This window comes from Gymnoscopelus braueri, assembly GCF_963280865.1.
Source record: "Gymnoscopelus braueri genome assembly, chromosome: 1".
Classification (NCBI taxonomy): domain Eukaryota; kingdom Metazoa; phylum Chordata; class Actinopteri; order Myctophiformes; family Myctophidae; genus Gymnoscopelus; species Gymnoscopelus braueri.
Window position 1 is genome coordinate 56,423,117 of NC_137603.1, and position 23,577 is coordinate 56,446,693.

At 40.2% G+C, this 23,577-nt stretch overlaps 1 protein-coding gene across 1 annotated transcript in view; it reads left to right on the forward strand.

The window, feature by feature from the left end:
* Positions 1 to 23,577, forward strand: part of thsd4 (thrombospondin type 1 domain containing 4) — a 108,688-nt gene that overhangs the window by 11,365 nt on the left and 73,746 nt on the right. Inside the window, exons 6-8 of the mRNA XM_080424977.1 lie at positions 327 to 627; positions 2,874 to 2,976; positions 6,954 to 7,090. Coding sequence (XP_080281103.1) covers positions 327 to 627; positions 2,874 to 2,976; positions 6,954 to 7,090 — 541 coding nt within the window. The remainder of the gene's footprint in view (positions 1 to 326; positions 628 to 2,873; positions 2,977 to 6,953; positions 7,091 to 23,577) is intronic.

Consider the following 23,577-nt stretch of genomic DNA (forward strand, 5'->3'; position numbering starts at 1 on the left):
TTTCAAAACAAACTATTCTCGATTTAAAAAAACGTTTTCGACTAAATCGAGAAAAAAAATCTCGAAAACGATTCTTGATTCAAAACATAGGATTTCAGGATCTACTCCAGTCTGCTGGCATGAAAGCAGAGCACATTTATGTAGCTTTTATAATTGTAAAGGTTTTATCAACTGATAATAATGTAAACACACAAAATGTCTAATTTCTCATTAAAAAAAAAAAGATTTTTGGAAAATGAGAATCGATTCTGATTGGTCCAACATAATAATCGTGATTGGAGTAACACGAGTATGAATTGTTTTTTTTCCCACACCCCTACTCACAGGTCACACAACCGGGAACAAGTCTCTAACAACAGCCCCGCTTACTACGGCAGGCCCAACTACCAGCAACAGCCCAGCAGAGCATCCCAGACCAAACCCAACCCGGTATGGGCCTCTCTCTACCAGCCGGGCTCGGCCCTCCAGCCCCATCAGACCCAGCAGCACCAGGATCTGTACACGGGCGGCGGCCAACAGCAGGCGTCTGGAGCTCAGCAGCAGCAGCACTCTGAGAGACCGTACAATCCTCTGCCCAGCTCCTCCTGTGCGGGGGAGCCCGTCCAGTACAAGATCTGCAACAGCGATGTAAGACCCTCGCCAACGCACGCAACTTAACTATCGGGATCGGTCGACCCATTAAAACCAGGAACGCATCTGTGTAACCACTTTTAACCGTTATTTAAAAAATAGCAGATATATAAGCTCATAGCGCGGCACTCTGTGCCGCGCTATGAGATTTTTGAGATTGGGGTCCGTGGCCAAATACATCATTTTGGGGGTCCTTGACATGAAAAACTTTGAGAACCACTGATTATAGCAACATAAGTTTTTTTTGTTTAAACTGTTAGGATTTAGAAGACATTTGTAGAATCCCCAGAAGCAAAGATTTGAGTTACAAATATTCGCTTTAAAAATATATACATTCAAAGAGTTGCAAAAATGTGCAGATCTACACGCTCATAGCGTGGTACTCGGTGCCGCGCTATGAGCTTGTAGATCTGCACATTTGAGCTATTTTGGCTATTTTTGAATAGCCAAAGATAGTGGTTAAAGTGGTTAAAATCTAAAATGACTGATGCTTTCCAGTTCTTAATGGGTTTAAGTTTTTAATCTATTTTATCAGACTATTTGAGACGATTATGATGCACATATAGACACATTATGTTACGGTAAGGGGGATGAGTGGGAGAAATAGCAACTCAAATAATATTTGAATATTTTAGTCATTTACGTTTAACGTGTTTATGAACAGACTGTAAAATGGTAAAAATGTACAGTGAAAGGATTCTGAATTCATATTGACAGATTGGTGTAGCATTGCTACTGAGTTAGCTGTCCTGACCAGGCAGGTACTGACATGGGGTTATGTTATGACATGGGTATGTGTGTGTTTTATATTGAAGTTATCAAACCAATGGCTTGAGAACAGCTGCCTACTTGTTAGGATGGGTTACATGCAGAGGACACATTCCGGGTATGTGTAAAAAATGTTCTTGGCAAGAAATATGCATAACACTTAAAGGGATAGTTCACACCCAAAATAACTTTTTTTCTATCGTTTAGTCAAATAGACTTGAATTCATGGATATTCTTTTTACTTTTTGTCGCATTCCTATTAAAGCCAATAATTTGATGACCGGCAGTGGTTCCGGTAGGAGACACAAAGAGTATCCTTTGTGTCTCCTATACCGGAACCGCTGCCTACCGGTCCGTAGGTCATAAAATTATTGGCTTAGGAATGCGACAAAAAACAAATAAATATCCATGACTAAATAGATAGAAAAAATGATTTTTTTTTTGGGTGAACTATCCCTTTAACTTAGCAATGTTTCCCCAACACATAAGACAAAGTAATGTTGGCTGGGGGACCTTTTTTAGACAGAGCATGGATTTGGAGCAGGTCTTTTATTGGCCTCAATGGCCTGTCATCATAAATAGTGGAATCGAGCTCCACAGAATCTGGTCTTGGCTGGACTACAACCATGAGGGAGAAAAAAGGGAAAAGTATCCAACAAGGTTAAAGCAGACAGTCAGTCAATGGTAATGGGGCATGGCATTATGAAACGTGATCCAGGTGTATAGTTATAGACAAGCTATCTGTAGTAGTGCTGGATCATTTTTTTATTGTCTCTCTGTGTATATATATTGTGTATCGTTGCTGTCGGGCAGAAACCCTATAACTATATTTTATGTTTTTTTTTATTATAAATGAATGCCCTACTTTAGTTTGTACGAGATTGTCATGCGAAAGTAACGGAAATAGCCAATCTCCAAGCTCACAATGAATGTGTCCCATTGGGACGCTGCTATTTTCGCTATCATTGAAAAAATGTTGAAGGTGAAAGTGAAAGTGGTTTAAGTGTGTCTGTGGGTTTTTATAAATATTGAACCAATGGAAAGTATTAACAAGAGCTTGTGACTAAATAATAACTACATTGGATGCATTTGAACACAAGCTTTGATTGAACAAAAAACAAACAAAAAAAAAAGCACAGGAAAGTACAGTTCAATACAAGGTCTGCTAAGACCTTGTACTGACTTGTTTCCATTGGGGTCCTTTGTACTCAATTCATCAAAACATTTAATGACAGACAGATATACAATACTATGCAAAACATCATATAAGCAGTTAGAAATGAAAAAAAATAATATGTACAGCTATTTGTGTCATGTCCTCCTGAAAAATAACAGTTTTGGACATACAAGGTTTCCATCCACAGGTTATTGCTTCTCTGTGCTCATTCCTGTGTGTGTCCGTGCGTGCGTGCGTGCGTGCGTGCGTGCGTGCGTGCGTGCGTGCGTGCGCGTGTGTCTTTCTTTTCCATCCTCAGGCCTGTCCTCCATCCAGCAGACCCATCCGGGCCGTTCAGTGTTCTTCCTACAACAGCCAGCCGTTCATGGGCCGAGTCTATGAATGGGAGCCCTTCAATGAAGGTAGGAAAACCAACCGGCTCCCTGAATGTCTCTTTAACATGGATTTGGCACGGTGGCGCAGTCGGTAGCACTGTTCGCCTCACAGCTAGAAGGTCCTGAGTTTGAGTCCCGCTGTGGGCGTGTCCATACCCTAGGTGGGGTTACATGTAGTAATCCTGGTCTCTCTACTGCCTCCCCCTGGTCAGCCGGGGCGCCTGATGGAGGGGAAAGGAACTGGTTGGAATAACGTGTTCCTTCCACACGCTACGTCCTACTGGGGAAACTCCCCCCTGTCAGGTGATAAGAAGCGGCCTGCTCACTCCTCATGCATTGAAGGAGGCATGAGCTCAGTTCGGGGCTCTCCCGAGGCTGGCAGAGGGAGAGTAGCGCCCAGGATTACAGTTTATGCAATTGGCACTGGGTGAAAAAATGGGTTACAAAAATCATGGCCAATGTTTTGGATTTGACTCTACTGAGTCATGAATGTATTGTCCCAAACGGGAAATTATATTTTCAGAAAGGCATACGATACCACACAGTACATGTACGCAATAATAAAATATAGCCCATCTAAATGTATAAGACAAACGAGGGAAACCTCATCTTTTTTTTTACCAGTGATTACGTTTCCAGCACACAGGACATACATAATGAGAGCTTTGCGTTCTTGGTTACCCCGTTTCTATAGACTCGTCTGCACAGAGTGACTAAGGCTTTACATGATATAAGACATGGTTAAACAGGGTTCAAAAGCAGATGAACCGGCTATCACCCAATAGGCAAAACAAAGCTGTGTAAATGTTTGTATATATACACATATTTTTTAAGACATGATTTCAAGGATGAGGCTGATGAGTCACTGGTGATGAATCACTGATGACACAGACAGCAGGGTGTTGCAGGGCCCAGCAGGGGGCCTGGGGGGAGGGGCCCTGTCACCTTTAACCCTTTAACCCCAGACTTTGAAATGACCAGGGGCGGGCGGCCTGCCTCAGGAGCTTGAGGGGTCCATCCAGTTAACCACTTGCAACCTGGCATCCCTGTTTTGGGCCTCCATGTCATTATAGGATAACGGTATATAAAGTATAAAATAGGGCTTATGATGTTAGTCAATGTCACTCTGTGTCTAGGGATGCAAATTATCGATTGATTCATTCATTCATTGATAAGCAGCGTTTTTTAGGACCAAAAGGAACATTATTGTCCGAAACTGAGAATGAGTGCAGAAACATAATTGCCTTGATGTATATAACATTAACGAGTGTCAACGAGCATCAGCTGGAGACACACACACACACACACACACACACACACACACACAGACACAGACACACACACACACACACCTACACACCTCCCTCTATGGAGTCTGTCTTATTTCTCTCCAAAACCCCTTGAATATGATGGAATATGATTAAGGATTACTGTGATTATGGTAAGCTCACATTTGATATCACACACACCATACCTGTAACTTTCACTAGCCCCCCAAAAAAAGATTTTCAAAAAACGTTTCAATTATTGTAAATCGATAAATTTAATCGAGTAAATTCTTAACGGCAGTGAATGAATTATAGATTAATTGTTAACATCCCTATCTGTGTCTCTTTGCTTTTTGCCCACCATTACAGTCAGATTAGCTCCTCAGTCCTTTTATTGAGACTTGTGACCTACTTTAGGGTTCCTAGCCACAGTAATGTGTACTATCAGTGATGGATGTTCCTTCAAATGTACTGACCAGTGGGGGAAAAGGTACTCAAATGTTTTACTTAAGTAAAAGTAGCAATACCACAATATAAAAATACTCTGTTAGGGCGCGCTCTCACCGCACTTTTATTTTACCTCTGGGGCAGAATCTGCCAATGCATTGTCAATGTAAATGCGTGGATTCACGCAAGAGCGGATTTCTCCGCTTGTCGCTCAGACCTTGCGTTTATCTGCTCTACGTGACTTGTCCATTGGAAGCATATAACTGCTGGAGGCAGGAGCTGATTTTCTCCCTCTGTCCAATCGGGTGAGTCGAAGGCGGACCGTCCCAAGACTCAGGAAGCAACATGGTGCTCTCAGTGGACCAACTTGAATGTGAGTGACTGTGCGTCACAGCGTTTTTTTAGAATCCGCTGGCTGCAAAAAACTGTGGCCGCGCACAACCTGCGTTTAACAGCGGCCAGCCAACTTTTGGTGAGAGCGCGCCCTTACAAGTAAAAGGCCTGTTTTCAAAATGTTACTTGAGTAAAAGTACAAAAGTAGTTTAGTAGGGCTAAATGTATGTTTTATGATATAATAATTTATATCTGCAAATAACAAGTAACTAAAGTTTTCAAATAATTGTAGTGGAGTAAAAGTACAACATTCGCCTCAGAGATGTAGTGGAGTAAAAGTGAAAGTATTGAAATTTGGAAATACTCCAGTAAAGTAAAAGTACCTCAAAATTGTACTTAAGTACAGTACTTGAGTAAATATACTTAGTTACTTTACACCACTGCTGCTGACGGTATGAGTTGCCAGGTGAATTACGGTTTGGAGCTTTAAATATCCAAACCATCAAAGCAGCTCATGTAGGCATTGTTTCATTGTTAACATGAATGAGTCACTCCCTCCTCCATAAACAGACCAAACACACAGGGCGACCTCTGGCTTTTTTTAAGGGGGAATTGATCCACTTTGGCGATGAGTTTGACCTCTCAAGTTCACATGTCATGTTGCCAAATGAAAGGCCATTGTTCAAGGTTTCTTTATTGGTATTGTCCAATTCACATACTGGTCAATGAGACAAAAGCATACAAAAAACAGTGTATGTTACCTCTCCCACCCCCCAAAGTTGAAAGAGCCACAGCCCTGGTATCTTGTTGTACCGTTAACAAAAATAAAAGACAATACAAACCAAATGAAAGACCATTGTGACTTCCTATTTGGAAAACATGTCTCTGTGGAATATGTGTGTCATTTGGACCGATGACCTCCTCGACCCACAAAGCTTTGGAACCCTGCCGATTTTCAATGGGAAAAATGGCTTCACTGGATGACCTGGAAGTTTCCGCAAAGTTGGGCAATCAATCTCTAGAATAGATTACCTGATTAGATTTTGGGGGTTAGTTGGGTCAAGGTCAAAGGTCACAAAAAGGGGTCTAAATAGTTTTTTTGGCCATAACATCAGTGCAAACCAGTAACAATACCTATACCTCAACACATAAAAGCCATTATTTGTGCCTTTACAGGGGATGTTGTGCCTGGTCATCCACTCGCCCATCTGCGTGTTTGGGTGAACTCCTAGCAGGGTTCAAACAACAACAGACAGGCAGTGCTAGTAGGGTAAACAAATAAGGCCACATGTGCAGGCCTGTGTTCTTCAGGATGGGCAATACTTAATAAAGTATACAAAAAAATGTCTAAAACTTTTCTAACTCAACAATCGAACAATCATCAGACACTCTGATGAGAACATATGTAAGGCCTTCAGCCCATTAAGACCGGGAACGCATCTGTGTCATTTTTAGATTTCTTTGGTTATTCAAAAATAGCAGATTTACAAGCTCCTAGCTCATGAGCTTGTAGATCTGCATTCTAGCTTGTAGATCTGCACATTTTTGCAAATGTTTAGTTTGAAAATATATATATTTTTTAACATTTGTAACTCAAATCCTTGCTTCTGGGGATTCTACAAATATCTTCTAAATCTTAACAGGTTTCTGAAAAACGTATGTTTCAGTGGTTCTCAAACTTTTTCATGTCAAATATGTATTTGGCCGCTGACCTCCCATCTGAAAATGTTTTGTTCCAGGGACCCTAAGAAGCAAAGATTTGAGTTACAAATGCTTGTACAAAACGCTTAAAAAAATATATATATATATATTCAAAGATTTGCAAAAACACAATATTTTTCAAAAATAGCAGATCTACAAGCTCATAGAGCGGCACTCTGTGAATGGGTTAGACGAGTCTTTATGTGCACTTGAAGTCACCCTTTTCTACTATGTGTTGGTTGTTGTTGTCTACAGTTCCTGGGGACCAGCACTGTGAGCTGAACTGTAGGGCCATCGGCTTCAGGTTCTACGTTCGTCAGGCAGACAGAGTGATCGATGGGACTCCATGTGGACAGAATGAGACGTCTGTGTGTGTGGCGGGAAAGTGTCAGGTAGGGTGCTTTTTTCTTTACTTTTTCGAGGGTCTTGGTCGGCATGCATTATTAGCCTGGCATGGCCAGACTAATATATCACTGCGTATATATTAGTCTGGAATCTCTGTGTGGAGCCTGCATTTCCAAGGGCCGAATTAAAAACGTGCCTCTGGTGATACACCCGCCCCATATTTGCATACTGGGCCCTGATTGGTGCCCCACCACTTCGGGGGCAGGGAAATCCAATCACAACGGAGCGGGGCCAAACCAAATCTGCCGAGGGCAATTTTCTTTTTTCCCCCTGGTAGATTCGACGGCTTGGAATAAACTCCCATTACACATAAGATAGGCACCCTCTGTGGACAGTTTTAAAGCACAGCTCAAGACATATTTCTTCACTCTTGCTTTTAGTTGATTTTTTCTCTTCTAAATCTTGTTATTCATGTCTTTACTGTTTTGCTCACTGCCTCACTGCCTGTTATGTATTGTTTTAGCCATTAACTCTATGCCACTGTTTTATTGTGTATTTTATACATTTTTTTGTTTGTTTTTGTTTTGTTCTGTAAAGCACTTACAGGTGCTATATAAATAAAGTTTATTATTATTATTATTATTATTATTATTATTATAGTCATACACACATTTCAGAACTGGGATCTTCCCCAGTAACTCCACAGGCTGTTATTACTGTTGGTCACAAATCTGCTTCACAGGTGTGATTATGGTCCAAGTTTGCTTTTTTTGTACAGGGAGACCGTGGTGATAGTTTGCTGACAGACTATTTTCCTTTTCCCCTCCAAAATGTTATAGAAACGAGGCACCACACGCTCTTTTTCCCCCCTTATTTTTATAAAAGAAAATTAGATTATTGAATCAAAATGACAAGAATGATGATTCGGTCCCATATAACTTTCATCAGATGTCTCAAAGATCATATGGGAAACATCATGCTTTTAACTTTTGATTGTATGAACTTGACTTTTAAATGTTTTCATGATCTCCTTTTGTTTTAGGCTGCGTAACGCATCTGTTTCATTTCAGATGACACAGATGCCATTCATTTATACTTTGGCTATTAAAAAATAGCAGATCTACAAGCTCATAGCGCGGCACCGAGTGCCGCGCTACGAGCTTGTAGATCTGCTATTTTTGAAAAATCTTGAACATTTGTGCAAATCTTTGAATACATTTTTTTTTTTTTAAACAACATTTTTAACTTTAATATTATAGCAACAAACAAGTTTTTCAGAAAACTGTTAGGATTTAGAAGACATTTGTAAAGATTTGTACAAATTTTCACCACCCCTAGTGACCTCTCTAGTTCAGTAGTTAGCACAGAACATCCATCAGATTCAGACCCCCCCCCCCCCATTTACAGTACAGAAGTTCTATTTGTCTTTCTTGGATCTTGACATAAGTGGACTAAAAATAACAGGTGACTAGATAAGAGCTCATAAATCAGTCAGTGTGTTTCATTAAAGCTGCTTATACTCTTACTTGTGTGTCTCAAGGCGCTATAAACATACAATATATAATATGGTCTTTGTCTGGCAGAAACCTTGTGTCTCCATATTTAACATCATACTTTTCATGATGTTTTCATAAATTAATGCCGTTTTTTAACACCTCATCGTATGATATTGTCATTCAAAAGTAACGAAAATAACCAATCTACAAGCTCACAACAAATCCCAGTGCGACAAGTTGAGAGCTTGTAGATTCGTTATTTTTGCTACTTTTGATTTTTTTAATGTTTTTCTAAATGGGACACTGGGTTGAGTCAGTGATTAAAGTCTGTCTGTGGGTTAAATATATAAAATATATATAAATATTTAACCAATGAAAAGTATTTATAAAAGCTTGTGACTATAAATAATAACTACATTGGATCCATTTAATACAGTTTATCGCCAGGAGAGGGCAGCAGAGGATAAGAGCGGCGCTTCTGTAAAAGGAAACGAGGCAAATAATATGGAAAGCTTTTTCACTCTTGGACCAAAGCGTAGTTATCTGGGATCTCAATGAGGGGACACATTTATCCCTCTAACCTCATATTTAATATGCAGCACTAAAAGCACACCTATATGCACTATATGAGAGAATTGGCTTTAAAACACAAGTCCCCCTCGCATGAGTCTCTAACGTCCCTTTAACTGGCTCAGTGTCTCACATGCTGAATACAGTTTAGTCCCCTTTTGATCAGGATTTAGCTCTAGGAAATATGTTGGGGTAGGGGGGGGGCTTTCAGCGTGACTTTAAAATGTCCTGCTTCTGAATGAACTGCAGCCAAATACGTCCAATCCGAGGCCTTCTTTAGTTTCCCTGCATCCCCTAGCTGGACACGCTGACCCGGTCTGTTAACTCCCTTTTGTGTTTCCCATGCTCCGTAATCCAGTGCAGATCTTTACCATATTAATATTTAATCAAAACAGAAAGTCCATCTGATCTTTTACAGCATATTGGCCCTGATGTAATCTCGACTTGTAATTCAGACAAAATTGTGATTCATTCATTCTAGGGGCACTGATCTCACCGGAGCTAGGGTCTCCTTTCTTTTCCTTTTTCCCTCTTCCTCTTTTCTTGGCATTCTCTGCTTTATTCTGATAGCAGGAGGAAAAAGTACTACTATTTTTTTTGCTTTAAGTAAAAGTATCAATACCACAATGTAAAAGTAAAAGGGCTGTGTTCAAAATGTTACTTGAGTAAAAGTACAAAAGTATTGGCATCAAAACATACTTGAAGTACCACAAGTAAAAGTACTAAACTGTTTGAAAATAGCAGATCTACAAGCTCACAACGCATCGCGACGCGTTGTGAGCTTGTAGATCGGCTATTTTCAAATAGGGCTAAAGTGGTTAATGTGTGTTTTATAATATAATAATTTATATCTGCAAAGTAACTAGTAACTAAAATATTCAAATAATTGTAGTGGAGTAAAAGTACAATATTTGCCTCTGAGATGTATTGGAGTAGAAGTAAAAGTATTGGAAATTGGAAATACTCCAGTAAGTAAAAATATCTCAAAATTAAAGTACAGTACTTGAGTAAATGTACTTAGTTACTTTCCTAGTCAGACACTTTCATGAAGATAAACCACAATGATATTGCCTTGTTTTTGGCTGTTTTTGGCTGTTTTGGCGGTGTGGCTCTGCTCCTGTGATATTAGACCCCCCCCCCCCCCCCCCTTCACGGGGCATAACTTAAGATCCACAGATAATAAACATGATACAATCCACAAGATTGTATCATGGTTGACAGGTGAAAACGGCAACATGGTCTGGTGGAATGGCTTTCGATACATAGCTAGCGATATCGCTTATGCCTGGTCACAGCCGCGGCTGCGCCTCGACCAGATCGGTGGCTACGGTGGTAAGTGTGCCAGATGATCCTCTTCAGACTTCTAGTAGATGTTCTGGATGGAGGGAAGTGCACCTCTGATGAGGAGCTCAAACTGCAAGGGCCCACACTGAATTTCTCCACACATCGGAGGCAGTACGCTACATGTATGTGTGGCCTATCTGAGGTCCTCAGAGATGTGTAAGTGTAGCTTCCCCATACCTTCCCCACAACTTCCTCCACTGAGTGGGCTAGTTTGGCCGGACTAGTAAGCCATGGATCGAAGGTTAGATCCCGACTCGGGGCGCTGCACTTCACGGCCGTTACATTGGTGTCAGAAAGTAGGCGTGAGGGACGTGAGTGACTTTGTGTAGTCACTGGGGAGAAGCACGAGAGCGAGCGCTTCGATTCGAATCGTGGGGAGAGTGCAGCGTCCCCATATATCGCACTTTAATTTAATGTGTTTTTTTGTTATTATTATTATTATTATGATCATCATTACCCCAACAGAAGAATATTGTGCATACAGTGTAGGCCTACTATAATTACAGTGTCTACTTAAAGGTAGGGTAAGTGATTTTCAATGGTTAAAATAAGTGTTAAATAGCTCTATATTCTGATAGTACTCATTACTATAGAGTGTTTGTTCAGTAACAGGAGTCTCCATGCCTCTCCAGTTCTTTAGTGAACAGAAAATGCAAATTCAGGTTAGGATACTAATTTGATCCAATCAGGATAGAGAACTCAGACACGATACAGACTAAACAGGTTAAATTGGAAGTGATGACACAAAGAAATGAGCAGACAAAATTGGAATTGGAACACTATAAAAATGAAGCTATAAATGGGTACTCTCTCCTGATTGGCTGAGATGTTGTCACCTACCTGAAAATGTATTTTCTGTTTATTAAAGAGCTGGAGAGACGCAGAGACCCCTGTTACTGAACAAACACTCTATAGCAATGATTACTATCGGAATATTAACAAAAAACTTTTTGTTTTAACCAAAAAATATCACTTACCCTACCTTTAATGATATGCACCCGTCTAGAACTCCGGTGAAGAAAAAAATAACCATAATCAAAATCACATCAATAATTTTATCCAAGTGTCTATTTTCACCCGGTCGAGAATAGTCACATGGCAGCTATTTGGCTATTTACATCCAGTCCCATCGCGTCCGCCCACCGGCTTCACAGAGACTGTGCCGTCGACTCAATAAAAATGTTGGCATTGAAAGCTAGGCAGGTGCGCTGACAGAAATGGCCGTTTATAATTGGTTATAATCCATTCTGAAATTGCACATAATAGTACTTGACAAGTAAGTAAAATGAGACTACAGTTTCCACATGGACTGTGTCGAGAGGACATGTTCCGCATCTAGACGTGTTAAATGAAATGTATTTTTGGTTCAGAAAAGTCGACGTTCAACGTAAAATGGCAATATCATTCTGCCAGTTTGGTTGGGTGAGCCAATAGGCTCTATGCACAGCAGCCATATTGGAACGAAATTGGGCCTTTTCCTTACCTCCTTCGCAGGTCTTACCAGTTATACTAATTAAGACTCTGTTCCATTTAGTGTAGCAAAGTGGTTACCAAACTTTTTAATTTCAAGGACCCCCATAACTCTGAGAGTGTACAAATGGAACCATTTGGTTCCATTTGTACACTTTCAGAGTTACAAACCCGTAAGGAGCCATTTGGAACCCCCCTCAAGGAACCATGGGGGTCCCTGGACCACACTTTGAGACCCACTGGTGTAGCAGAGTATTTCCGGTGAGCCCAACATGCACAATATCAGCATCCTGACTCTGTTTGACCAGAATGGAACAGAGCCTTAATTAGAATAATTGGTAAGACCTGTGAAAGAAGTAAGGAAGAGGCCTACTTTCTTTCCAATATGCCTTCTCTTCTGCGCATAGAGCCTAATAGAAAAACAGCATTGTTGACCACGGACACCCATGGGTGCTTGTCTCTGCCCTGCTACAGTATGTTCATCCTTGTGTAAAATAGACACACTGGCTATTCCAGCCTGGGTGCAAATAGCATTCTTGGCTCCGGACACCTGGGTGCTTGTCTCTGCCATGCTATATACACCCGGGTGTAAAATTGCCACACTGGCTCGTCCACCCCTGGGTGCAAATAGCATTGTTTGCTATGGACACGGTCACCTGGATGCTAATAGCATCTGCCTAATTCTATTCACCAAGTCAGCGGCGTAACGAGGCTACAGTGAGCCCCGACGCGGGGTGGTCACCCAGTGTTCCAGTGTTGCCAGATTTTGCGAGAGAAACAAGCAACCAGGTCTGTGAAATTTTATTTTATTTTACCAACGGCACGGGTGGGCCCCAAATGACTCTGGGCATTTGCTGTATACAGGGATTGGTCACACCGATGCAGAAGCTAACGTATCGGATATTGGCGCTCACATTAACCCATTCAATCCAGGAACGCATCTACAAATGTCTTCTAAGTCCTAACAGTTTTTCTGAAACACTTATGTTGCTGTAATATCAGTGGTTCTCAAACGTCTTCATATCAAGGACCACCCAAAATTATTATTATGTATTTGGCCGCGGAGCCCCATCTCAAAATATTTTGTTCCATGGACACCAAGAAGCAAATATTTGATTTACAAATGCTCGCTTAAAAAAAAAATATATATATATTGAAAGATTTGCACAAATTTTCATGATTTTTCAAAAATAGCAGGTCTACAAGCTCATAGCGTGGCACTCGGTGCCACGCTATGAGCTTGTATATCTGCTATTTTTGAATAGTCAAAGTCAAAGTCTCTCTCTCTCTCTCTCTCTGTCATAAATACATATATTGTACATTGATACATACATATACATACATTGAGCAATCATTCAATCATATCAGTTCTTGGTGTGTGTGATGCTTCTATAGCTTTTAGAATTCAGCATGTTGGGGCCCATCCTGTCAGATTATTAAGAGACTGATGTTGTAAATTGTGCTTGAAGACCAAAGCTCATTGATATGACATATGCCAAAGAAACAGCTGCTCTTCGTGCCTTGGCCCATTGGTTCTCAAAGTGGGGTCCTTGGGGGGGGCGGGTTCCAGGGGGTCCCCAGCTAAATGTGTTAATATAGCATCACAATCATTTTAACCACTTTGACCTTTTATTCTTTGGCTATTCAAAAATAGCAGATATACAAGCTCATAGCGCGGCACCGAGTGCCGCACTATGAGCTTGTATATCTGCTATTTTTTTTAAATCGTGAATATTTGTGCAAGTCTTTGCATATATATATATTTTAAAGCGAACAATTTGAACTCTTCTATGCCCCTGGAACAACATTTTGGGGGTCCTTGACATGAAAACGTTTGAGAACCACTGCCTTAGCACCCCCCCCCCATAACAAAATGAATGCAATAGCATTCATTTCTCTGCATTTCTCTGATGTCATCTTTAAGAAGTCAGCTTTTCAGGGAAAAAGCCTGGAGAAAAACAGTTTTTACATGCATTTTTTGAATGGCTTTCATGAGCCCCAGGGTGATGAACCTTGTTCTGTCTTGACTGTGTAAAAACGCTCATTGACCCCCAGGCCAGGGTCTGTATTTTTATTTAGTCCCCTCCTTTTTTCTGTTCTACTGCAAATCTCTGTGCCGAAAATAGCCTATCAAGCTGACGCACTGTGAGCCTTGGGCTATTTTCCAGTGGTGGAAAGTAAAAGTAAAAGTCCGGAATTCAAAATGTACTTGAGTAAAAGCTCAAAAGTGTTGGTATCAAAATGTACTTAAAGTACCAAAAGTAGAAAGTACTCATTATTCAGAAGGTCCCATTTCACAAATTTTCAGATGTCTTTTTAAAATAGCAGATCTACAAGCTCACAATGTGTCATATCGCGACGCATTGTGAGCTTGTAGATCGGCTATTTTCAAATGGCCCAAATGTATTTTGTAATAATAACAAAAATCTACAAAGTAACTAGTAACTAAAGTTTTCAAATAATTGTAGTGGAGTAAAAGTACAATATTTGCCTCTGAGATGTAGTGGAGTAGAAGTAAAAGCACTGAAAATTAGACATACTTCAGTAAAGTAAAAGTACCTCAAAATTGTGCTTAAGTACAGTACTTGAGTAAATGTACTTACAGTAGTTACTTTACCCCACTGCTATTTTGGCCAAATTTTCGCCCCCCAGAATAGGAACGCTGTAGAGTTCATGTGGTTACAAGTTTTTTCCCACTACAAACAGCATTTGTTGGAGCAAAACTGTGCCATGCTGTTATTCAAGCTCTCAGACCTGATCAGATGTAGACGCTGTTGCATGAGGTTGCAGTTTGTCCTCAGCCAGACCTTGTCTATTTCTGTGACATGAAATGCTCTACAGAAAGCAGACCTCCACTGCTGCTGCTGTGTTTATGAGCTCAGGGCTGTGTGTGTGTGTGTGTGTGTGTGTGTGTGTGTGTGTGTGTGTGTGTGTGTGTGTGTGTGTGTGTGTGTGTGTGTGTGTGTGTGTGTGTGTGTGTGTGTGTGTGTGTGTGTGTGTGTGTGTGTGTGTGTGTGTGTGTGTGTGTGTGGGGGGGGTGCGTGGGTGTTTGTGAGTGCGTGGGTGCGTGCGTGTGTTTTTTAGGTTCCAAATATGATGTGTTACTGGAAATACCCATAGCACTCATGTAAATTAAGTATGTTATACAGAACTGTCTGTTTATAAAGTGAGCTGGCTATTGCCTTTTTTTATACGGCAGGCAAGCCTGTCTATAAGAGTGTCTGTCTGTGTGTCTGAAGCTAATCTTTCAAACCACTGGACTGATCAGCGCCACATTTCTAGTGCACACCGCCAGTAGGCCACAGAAATACCTACACACATTTGTTTTCACATATTCTATACTTTTTGAAACGTATTAGGTTCATTTGATAATGTAAAGGTCAAAGGGGCTTTTATCAGACTGAAACCTTGCCTAAATTTGGAGTCATACATCCTAGATATATCATAGAGCAATGGTTCTCAAACTTTTTAATTTCAAGGACCCCCAGTTTGACATGTATTAGGCTACGGACCCCCATTTAATGGCATTTCTATCATGGGGACCCCAATTTATATTGTAAAATCAATGTTAATTTAACTCTGAGAGTGTACAAATGGAACCAAATGGACCCGCTAGGGTCCATTTGGTTCCTAACTATCCATCATTTAGCTGGGGACCCCCTGGAACTCCCTCAAGGACCCCTGGGGGTCCCCGTACCCCACTTTGAGAACCAATGTCATAAACGACTGAAGTCACAGGGTGGCCACATAGTCTGAAAGCCACATTGGAGCCACGCCATTCACCATGTTGATCCAGAGATCCATGTCATTTTTCCCCCAACCAATTGTTTATTGTTTAAAGTTTTAAATTGATTTAAAGTCCATTGGTACAGTACAATGGAGACCACCATACAAATAATCATCATTTACAATGTACAAAACACTGTCCATGAGTGTCAAAGAAAAGAGAGACAAAATGGTAAACAAAAGAAGCTACTGTGTTACAGTATTTCTTCCATCCTATTGCCTTTTGTTAACACACTCACCCAGGAATGCGCACACACACACACACACACACACACACACACACACACCCCCACACACACGTACACACACACGTACACACACACACACACACACACACACACACACACACACAGTCCGTACTCTCATCGCATTTATCCACAATACTTTTATCATAAACAAAACATGAATTTCACACAGATTAACTGTCATTTTACTTTCACATTGTCCTAGTGGTTTTCTTTGCTATGATGAAATACCACTCTATAGATCCACAACAAACTTCTCCCATTATTATCTTCAAGTGGTGGAAAAAGTACTCATGTTTTACTTAAGTGAAAGTATCAATACTGCAATGTAGAAATACTCTGTTGCAAGTAAAAGTCCGGAATTCAAAATTTACTTGAGTAAAAGTAGAAAGGTATTGGCATCAAAATGCACTTACACAAAGTACCAAAAGTTGAAAGTACTCATTATGCAGAATGTCCAATTTCAAGTTTTCAAATGTTTGAACATCTTCTGATGCGACGCATTGTAAGCTTGTAGATCGGCTATTTTCAAATGGCCGAAGTTTAAATAGGGCTGAAGTGCGTAATGTATGTTTTGTAATAATAATCTAAATCTACAAAGTAACTAGTAACTAAAGTTTTCTAATAATTGTAGTGGAGTAGAAGTAAAAAGTACTGAAAATTGGAAATACTCCAGTAAAGTAAAAATACCTCAAAATTGTACTTAAAGGGGAAATCCACCCATTTTCAATATTTAACTATGTCATTAATATAGCATAAAGGAGTTGTGTGGAAATAAGAAAAAATTTAAAAAAAAATTAACATTGCAAAAAAAATTAACATTGCAAAAAAATTAACATTGCAAATTACACCATGATGAGTCATCACAGTGTAATTTGCAATGTTAATTTTTTTGCAATGTTAATTTTTTTTGCAATGTAAATTTTTTTTAAATTTTTTTCTTATTTCCACACAACTCCTTTATGCTATATTAATGACATAGTTAAATATTGAAAATGGGTGGATTTCCCCTTTAAGTACAGTACTTGAGTACATGTGCTTAGTTACTTTCCACCACTGCCATTGAGTATTTACCCGTACCACTCTTACCACAGGTCCAAGAATCCTTTTTGAGGCATTTAGCCTGCATTCTTGTCCACATAACAGCTTAAGTACAGCAAGCAGAACAATCTCTAGCAGTTGGCTGTGTGGTCCCTGGCTCTTCTCCTATAGACTCACCCTCCTGCCAGATGAGTAACAGCCTAGCTAAGTCTGTTTGACCTTTGACCTGGGCTGCTACCGCATGCCTCCATCTCATGTTCCCCCGGTCCTGACGCACTGAGACCCTCCACTGGGTCTGAAACAGCACTGAGACCCTCCACTGGGTCTGAAACAGCACTGAGACCCTCCACTAGGTCTGAAACAGCACTGAGACCCTCCTCTCTGTCTGAAACAGCAGGTCTGACAGCTTTTATGGCCCAAACCAAACCAGTGGTGGTTTCCGTATATATACTGTATAGGTTTGATGTCCGAAGGTTGGTCAAATCACCAGTGAGCAGTGTGGTTGCACTTGGTGGTCGGTTTCAACCACTTGGTGGGCAGTGGTGTAAAGTAACTAAGTACATGTACTCAAGTACAATTTTGAGGTATTTTTACTCCACTGGAGTATTTCCAATTTTCAATACTTTTGCTTCTACTCCACTAGTAAAAAATACCTCAAAACTGTACTTAAGTACAGTACTTGAGTAGATGTACTAAGTTGCTTTACACAACTGGTTATATGAGGCAAAGCAAAAAGGCCTCTATAGTACGCATGCTCAACAATCACAGTACGGTAGTGTATGTCTTCGTAGAACAGCATCGCATCATGGCGACTTCACTCCATATTGCCCAGAAAAAAAGATGGTTGTACTGTAGATAATATGGAAAAGGGATTTGGCACGTTTTTCCTCTCAGAAGATGAAAATTACAGTTTACTCACACTCCTATTCATGTGACCTGTGAACTTTTCCGTCATTCCATTCGCTAGAGCCTGCGCTTACTCACAGGCAGACAGGCCACATCCTGAATGTAACAGAGCTTTGCAGAGCTAAACAGTCGCTCACTGTTTTTCGGGGACGCCTCGGCTGTCTTTGTGTGCCAGGACTTTGCTTTCCGTCACGATTTTTGTCCTTCCTCAGCTGTGCTGCAAGAGAACCTCCAAGGAACTGAGTCAAAGAACTGCTGAGTTGTAGCATTGTATGCTCCATTGGCGAGCTAAATGACACATGAAATAAATAGTTTTGGACATGCAGTCCATGGTGTTTTTGCTTATCCCATTAAAACCGGGAACGTATCTGTATCTGCTAAAAAATAGCAGATATACAAGCTCAAGCTATGAGCTTGTAGATCTGCTATTTTTGAAAAAACGTGAAAATTTGTGCAAATCTTTGAATATATATATTTTTAAAGCGAACATTTGTAACTCAGATCTTTGCTTCTGGGGGTCCCTGGAATAAAACCTTGACATGAAAAAAGTTTGAGAACCACTGATATTACAGCAACATACGTTTACAAATTCAGATTTAGAAGACATGTAGAATTCCCAGAAGCAAAACTTTGAGTAAAAAGCATATATGTTTAAAAAACATATATTCAAAGATTTGCACAATTTTTCACGATTTTTCTAAAATAGCCAAAGTTTCCTGGGTATTAATGGGTTATTAGACACATTTTCTGAGTTTGGAAACTTGCATAACAATTCTGTTTGCTGTCGGTACATTGGACAATAAACAACATTCTGTCATTGTTGTTTACGGTCTCTAGAATACAATGAGTGGTGGATATAGTGTATTTTTTACGAACTTTTCTTTTTCTCAGAAGCATTGAATTCCACAGTGCTGATAGAAATCTCACTCACATCTACAGAACAAATCCTCTGAGCTTTATTCTTGTCCTGGTGGCTTCTGTGTTTTTGTTACTGGACAGTACATCCATACAGGAGAGGAAATTAACATCAGCCTTAGGTATGTACATCATGAGGGACCATAGCACCAGAGTAACGCATCTGTGTCATTTTAACATTTATTTGTCTATTTAACCCATTTAGACCTGAGGCCGATTCTAAAAATGCCTTCTAAATCCTGACCTAAGTTTTCTGAAAAACTTCAAATATGTATTCAAAAATTACCCCAAAAATATGTTGCTATATAGTACACAGCATAGCAGGAACCCCAAAAGGGGTTCCCGTCTTGAAAGGTATAGTTACAAATAGGGGCTAAAAATGGGTTAAAAATGGGTTAAAAAAAATCTTTGAGAATATATATATATATATATATATATATATATATATACACACACACACACACAGTATGTTTTAAAGCAAACATTTTTTACTCCGATCTGTGCTTCTGGGGGTCCCTGGAACAACATATTTTGAGATGGGGGGTCCGTGGCCAAATACATTTTGGGGGTTATGGAAAAGTTTGAGCACCCCCATCTCAAAATGTTTTGTTCCAGGGACCCCCAGAAGCAAAGATTTGAGTAAAAAGTGTTCGCTTTAAAAATAATACATTACTTTGAAATATATTCAAAGATTTCAAACATTTTCACGATTTTTCAAAAAATAGCAGATATACAAGCTCATAGCGCGGCACTCGGTGCCGCGCTATGAGCTTGTAGATCTGCTATTTTAGAATAGCCCAAAGAAATCTTAAAATGACACGGATGCGTCCCCGGTCTTAATGGGTTAACCCATTGAAAAACTTTGCAAACCTCAACGATTCAACGATGGCCGGTGTGTTGACATGGTATCATCCTCAGCTCATTAGCTCAGTAGCTGTTTTGGCAGTGTTTCCCATACACTAGGTCTGGACATAATATTTGTGGGTTGCCGAAACATTTGTATGGGTGCATGCGAGTACATTTCCACTTTTTTTTTTTTTTTTTTCCCAAAAGAATCTCATAAACAAATAAAAAAGAATAAATCAAAGTGAAAATAGCCAATGCGACACGTTTTGAGGTTGTAGATCGGCTGTTATTTTCACTGGTTTTGGGTCCCATGGAAGAAATGTCTCTTTTTGGGGTCTTGACTTAAACATTTTGGGAACCACTGCTTCACGGGGCTCCGAATCTAACAATCACCTAGAGTAGTGGTTTTCAACCCTTTTCATATCAAGGTCCATTATTTATTCGGCATCTGAGCCACGGAACCACCATTTGATGAGATTTAGAATCGGACCCAAAATGTGGAATATTTTGTTATCGTTTGATAAGATTTTGTCCACAATTGCATGCTGTATTGATGTTGGTACCATAGGAGAGATAACAGGCAAACGTTGATCAAAATAACAATTCTTTAAGTAATGCAGATGTTAAACAATAATTTAACTCTTGAGAGCGTAAAATGAAACCAAATGGACCCGTAAGGGTCCATTTGGTTTCATTTTGACGCTCTCAAGCGTTAAGGATCTATAAGGGTCCATTTGGTTATCAACTCTCCATCATTTAGCTGGGGACCACCTGGAACCCCCTCAAGGACCACTGGTGGTCCCCGGACCACTTCTTGAGAACCACTGACGTAGTGTGGTAGCCTTGAAGCAGTTTGGGGGCGTTGGTGTCTTTCTCCAGTTCTTCAGTGCCCACACTAACAGTGTTATAGGGTGGATATGTGAGGCCTGCTACCTTTCTGTCGTCAGCTCCACGGCAGGAATTTACCTTTCTGCCTGGCACTAGAATCATCAACCTACAAGTAATCACTCAGCCTGTCTAACTCCGGGCCAATGCCAACGCAAGCTCCATCTGAGCAATGGATAAAAAAAACTTGCAAAGGTTTCTGTAGGACAGTCGGCCGTCTTTTAACCCATTAAGACCGGGAACGCAAACTGGGTCATTTTAGATTTTTTCTTTTTGCTTAAACCATTATTTTATTTGGGCTATTCAAAAATTGCAAATCTACAAGCGCTATGAGCTCGTAGATCTGCTATTTATTTATTTTTATTGTGCAGATTTGTGCAAATCTTGATTTTTTTTTTTTACTCAAATCTTTGCTTCTAGGGATTCTATGTCTTCTGTTTTTTTTAAAGAAAAAATAATTATGTTGCTATAATATAAGTGGTTCTCAAACTTTCATGTCAACGACCCCCAAAATGATATGTCCACGGACCACCCCTCCCCATCTCAAAATATTTTGTTCCAGGGACCTCAGATTTGAGTTTAAAATGTATATATATTTTCAAAGATTTGCAAAAAAAACAACAAAACATTTAAAAAAAATTGCAGATCTACAAGATCGGTGTCTATGAGCTTGTAGATCTGCTATTTTTGAATAGCCAAAGAAATCTAAAAATGACACAGATGCGTTCCCGGTCTGAACGGGTTAACAGTGGAAAGACTGAGGCCTTCCCCAGAATCACATGTTTTAGGTGAAAGCTTTTCCTGTGACTGCGGCGGCAGGGCCCTGGGCACACGTCTGCCAGCCCTTTTGCGTTAAGCAGGAAAACCCGGATCACATCCACCGAAAACCCTGAATGCGGTTACTCATTTCAGATGGACGCTTGAAAAGAAAGCTCCCTTTATGGTGGGAATTCCTATTGAGCTGCGATCTCTCTCTCTTTGTGCCAAGGAAGTGCATTTGAGAAGGGTGTGTGTGTGTTTTTAAAGGGCGATCTTCGACCACACACTTTTCTTGCTTGGCAGTGGCTGGCCCAGGAGAGGGTTGAAACCATATCTGGCCTGGATTTGTACTGTTCCAGGTTCAATAGCCGCCGGGGGCTGCTCCGACTGCTCAGTAGATAATGAAGATATAAAACGCTACTCAACACGACCAATTTAATGGAAAGTGGAAAAAAAGACCCAGACCTCAGAAGCCACCAATGCCAAAACTAGAGACAGATTTTTGGGTCCAATGCCAGTCCAGATTTTGGAGAGTCCTCCTGACCTAGATCACCGATTTACTGATGGACTGATATTTTGTAAAAAAAAGTGCTAAATCTGAAATCAATTTGAAATAAACTATTTGAGAACATTTAACTTAAGCAAACAAAGAAATACAATTAAACACAAAAAAACCTTTTGATAGATAAAATGCTTAAATTACATTACATTTTAATATATAACTTTATACATAAAAACACAACAAGCAGACAAGTAAATATAAAATTCACTCAAACTGAACTTTATTTCATTTAACCACACTTAAACCCTATGAAAGAAAGAAAGTAAGAAAAAAGGACAATGTACAAGCTCACAACGTATCATGGTGCATTGTGAACTTGTAGATCTACTATTTTTGAAGAGGTTAAAAAGCAGGACTACATAATTGCCGGTACAGATATTGTAAAAACAAAAAAGGTCAAATAATGGCTTGATACTGTATATCGTATAACGGATATATCGGTCGGGCACTAGCCCAAACCTATACACGCGGTTCACACATATTTCTGCAATGTCTCGCTTGACCATATTTTTGTTGGACACTGATGCAAGCCTGCTGTTGAGCCTTTGTGATTCTTGCAATATTAAATACCTTATATATTATAAAATATCTTCACACACCTTTAAGGCACATTCTCCGAGTACATTCAAGACCCTCTCGTCGAGGTGAAACAACATTTTAACAATGGTTTACGTGGCGGCGTGGCTCTGTTCCTGTGATGCTCCAGAACAGATCTGCACAAGCGTGACACAGACTCCACTCTGAGCGCACAATCCCCCCCATGAAGCAGAGCCTAACGATACAGTTATTACGTAAACATGATAATAGACATTATCGTCTCTGTCGGGTGGAAACCTCATAATGTCCAAAACGGTTGCTTTCCAGGATTCAAATTCAAAAATAGCAAAAAGTAGCAGATCTGCAAGCTCAAAACGCTTCACTTTACGCCACGTTTCGAGCTTGCGGATCTGCTTATTCCGCCTTTATTGATAGTTTATAGTAGAGGAAATGGGGAGAGAGAGACGGGGAGTGACACGCAGCAAAGGTCGTCGGGATCGGGATTCGAACCCGCGACACGCTGTCAGGCTGCATCGCAGCCTAGGTGCCCGGACCGCAAGGTCAGCGGCCGGGGCCACGGATCTGGTACTTTTGATGCTTTTGTGTGACGCTGTAGTTTGATCAAGTAGGGCGTTAATTTAGGAAATATATTAAAATATGGAGAAAATAGTTTTCTACCCGACAGGAACGATATTTTTTTAGATCTGCTGATCTGCAGATCTTCTATTTTTTTAAATCTTGAACATTTTGTGCACATCTTTGAATATGTGTTTTAAAGCGAACATTTTTTACTCTGTGCTTCTGAGTGAGAAAAGTGCACACAATCATCTGCATTTATCACAAACATTGCATCAGTGTTGCTGGGAATGGGTGGGGCCCCAAACATGGCTTGTTGTGGGATGTTCTGGCAGGCTTTGTGGACAAACAACTCCTCCAGTAAAGAAATGCATTTTATTTTGTATTGGCACTGAAATTTGCCTCGTCAACACAAACTGGCTGTGCTTACACAGTTAGCCCGTAAACTCTTATCCCATTCAATCCAGGAACGCATACTGTGTCATTTTAGATTTTTTTTATAGCTATAACCATTATTTTATACTTTGGGCCATTCAAAAATAGCAGATCTACAAGCTCATGGCCCCTACGAGCTTGTAGATCTGCTATATATTTTT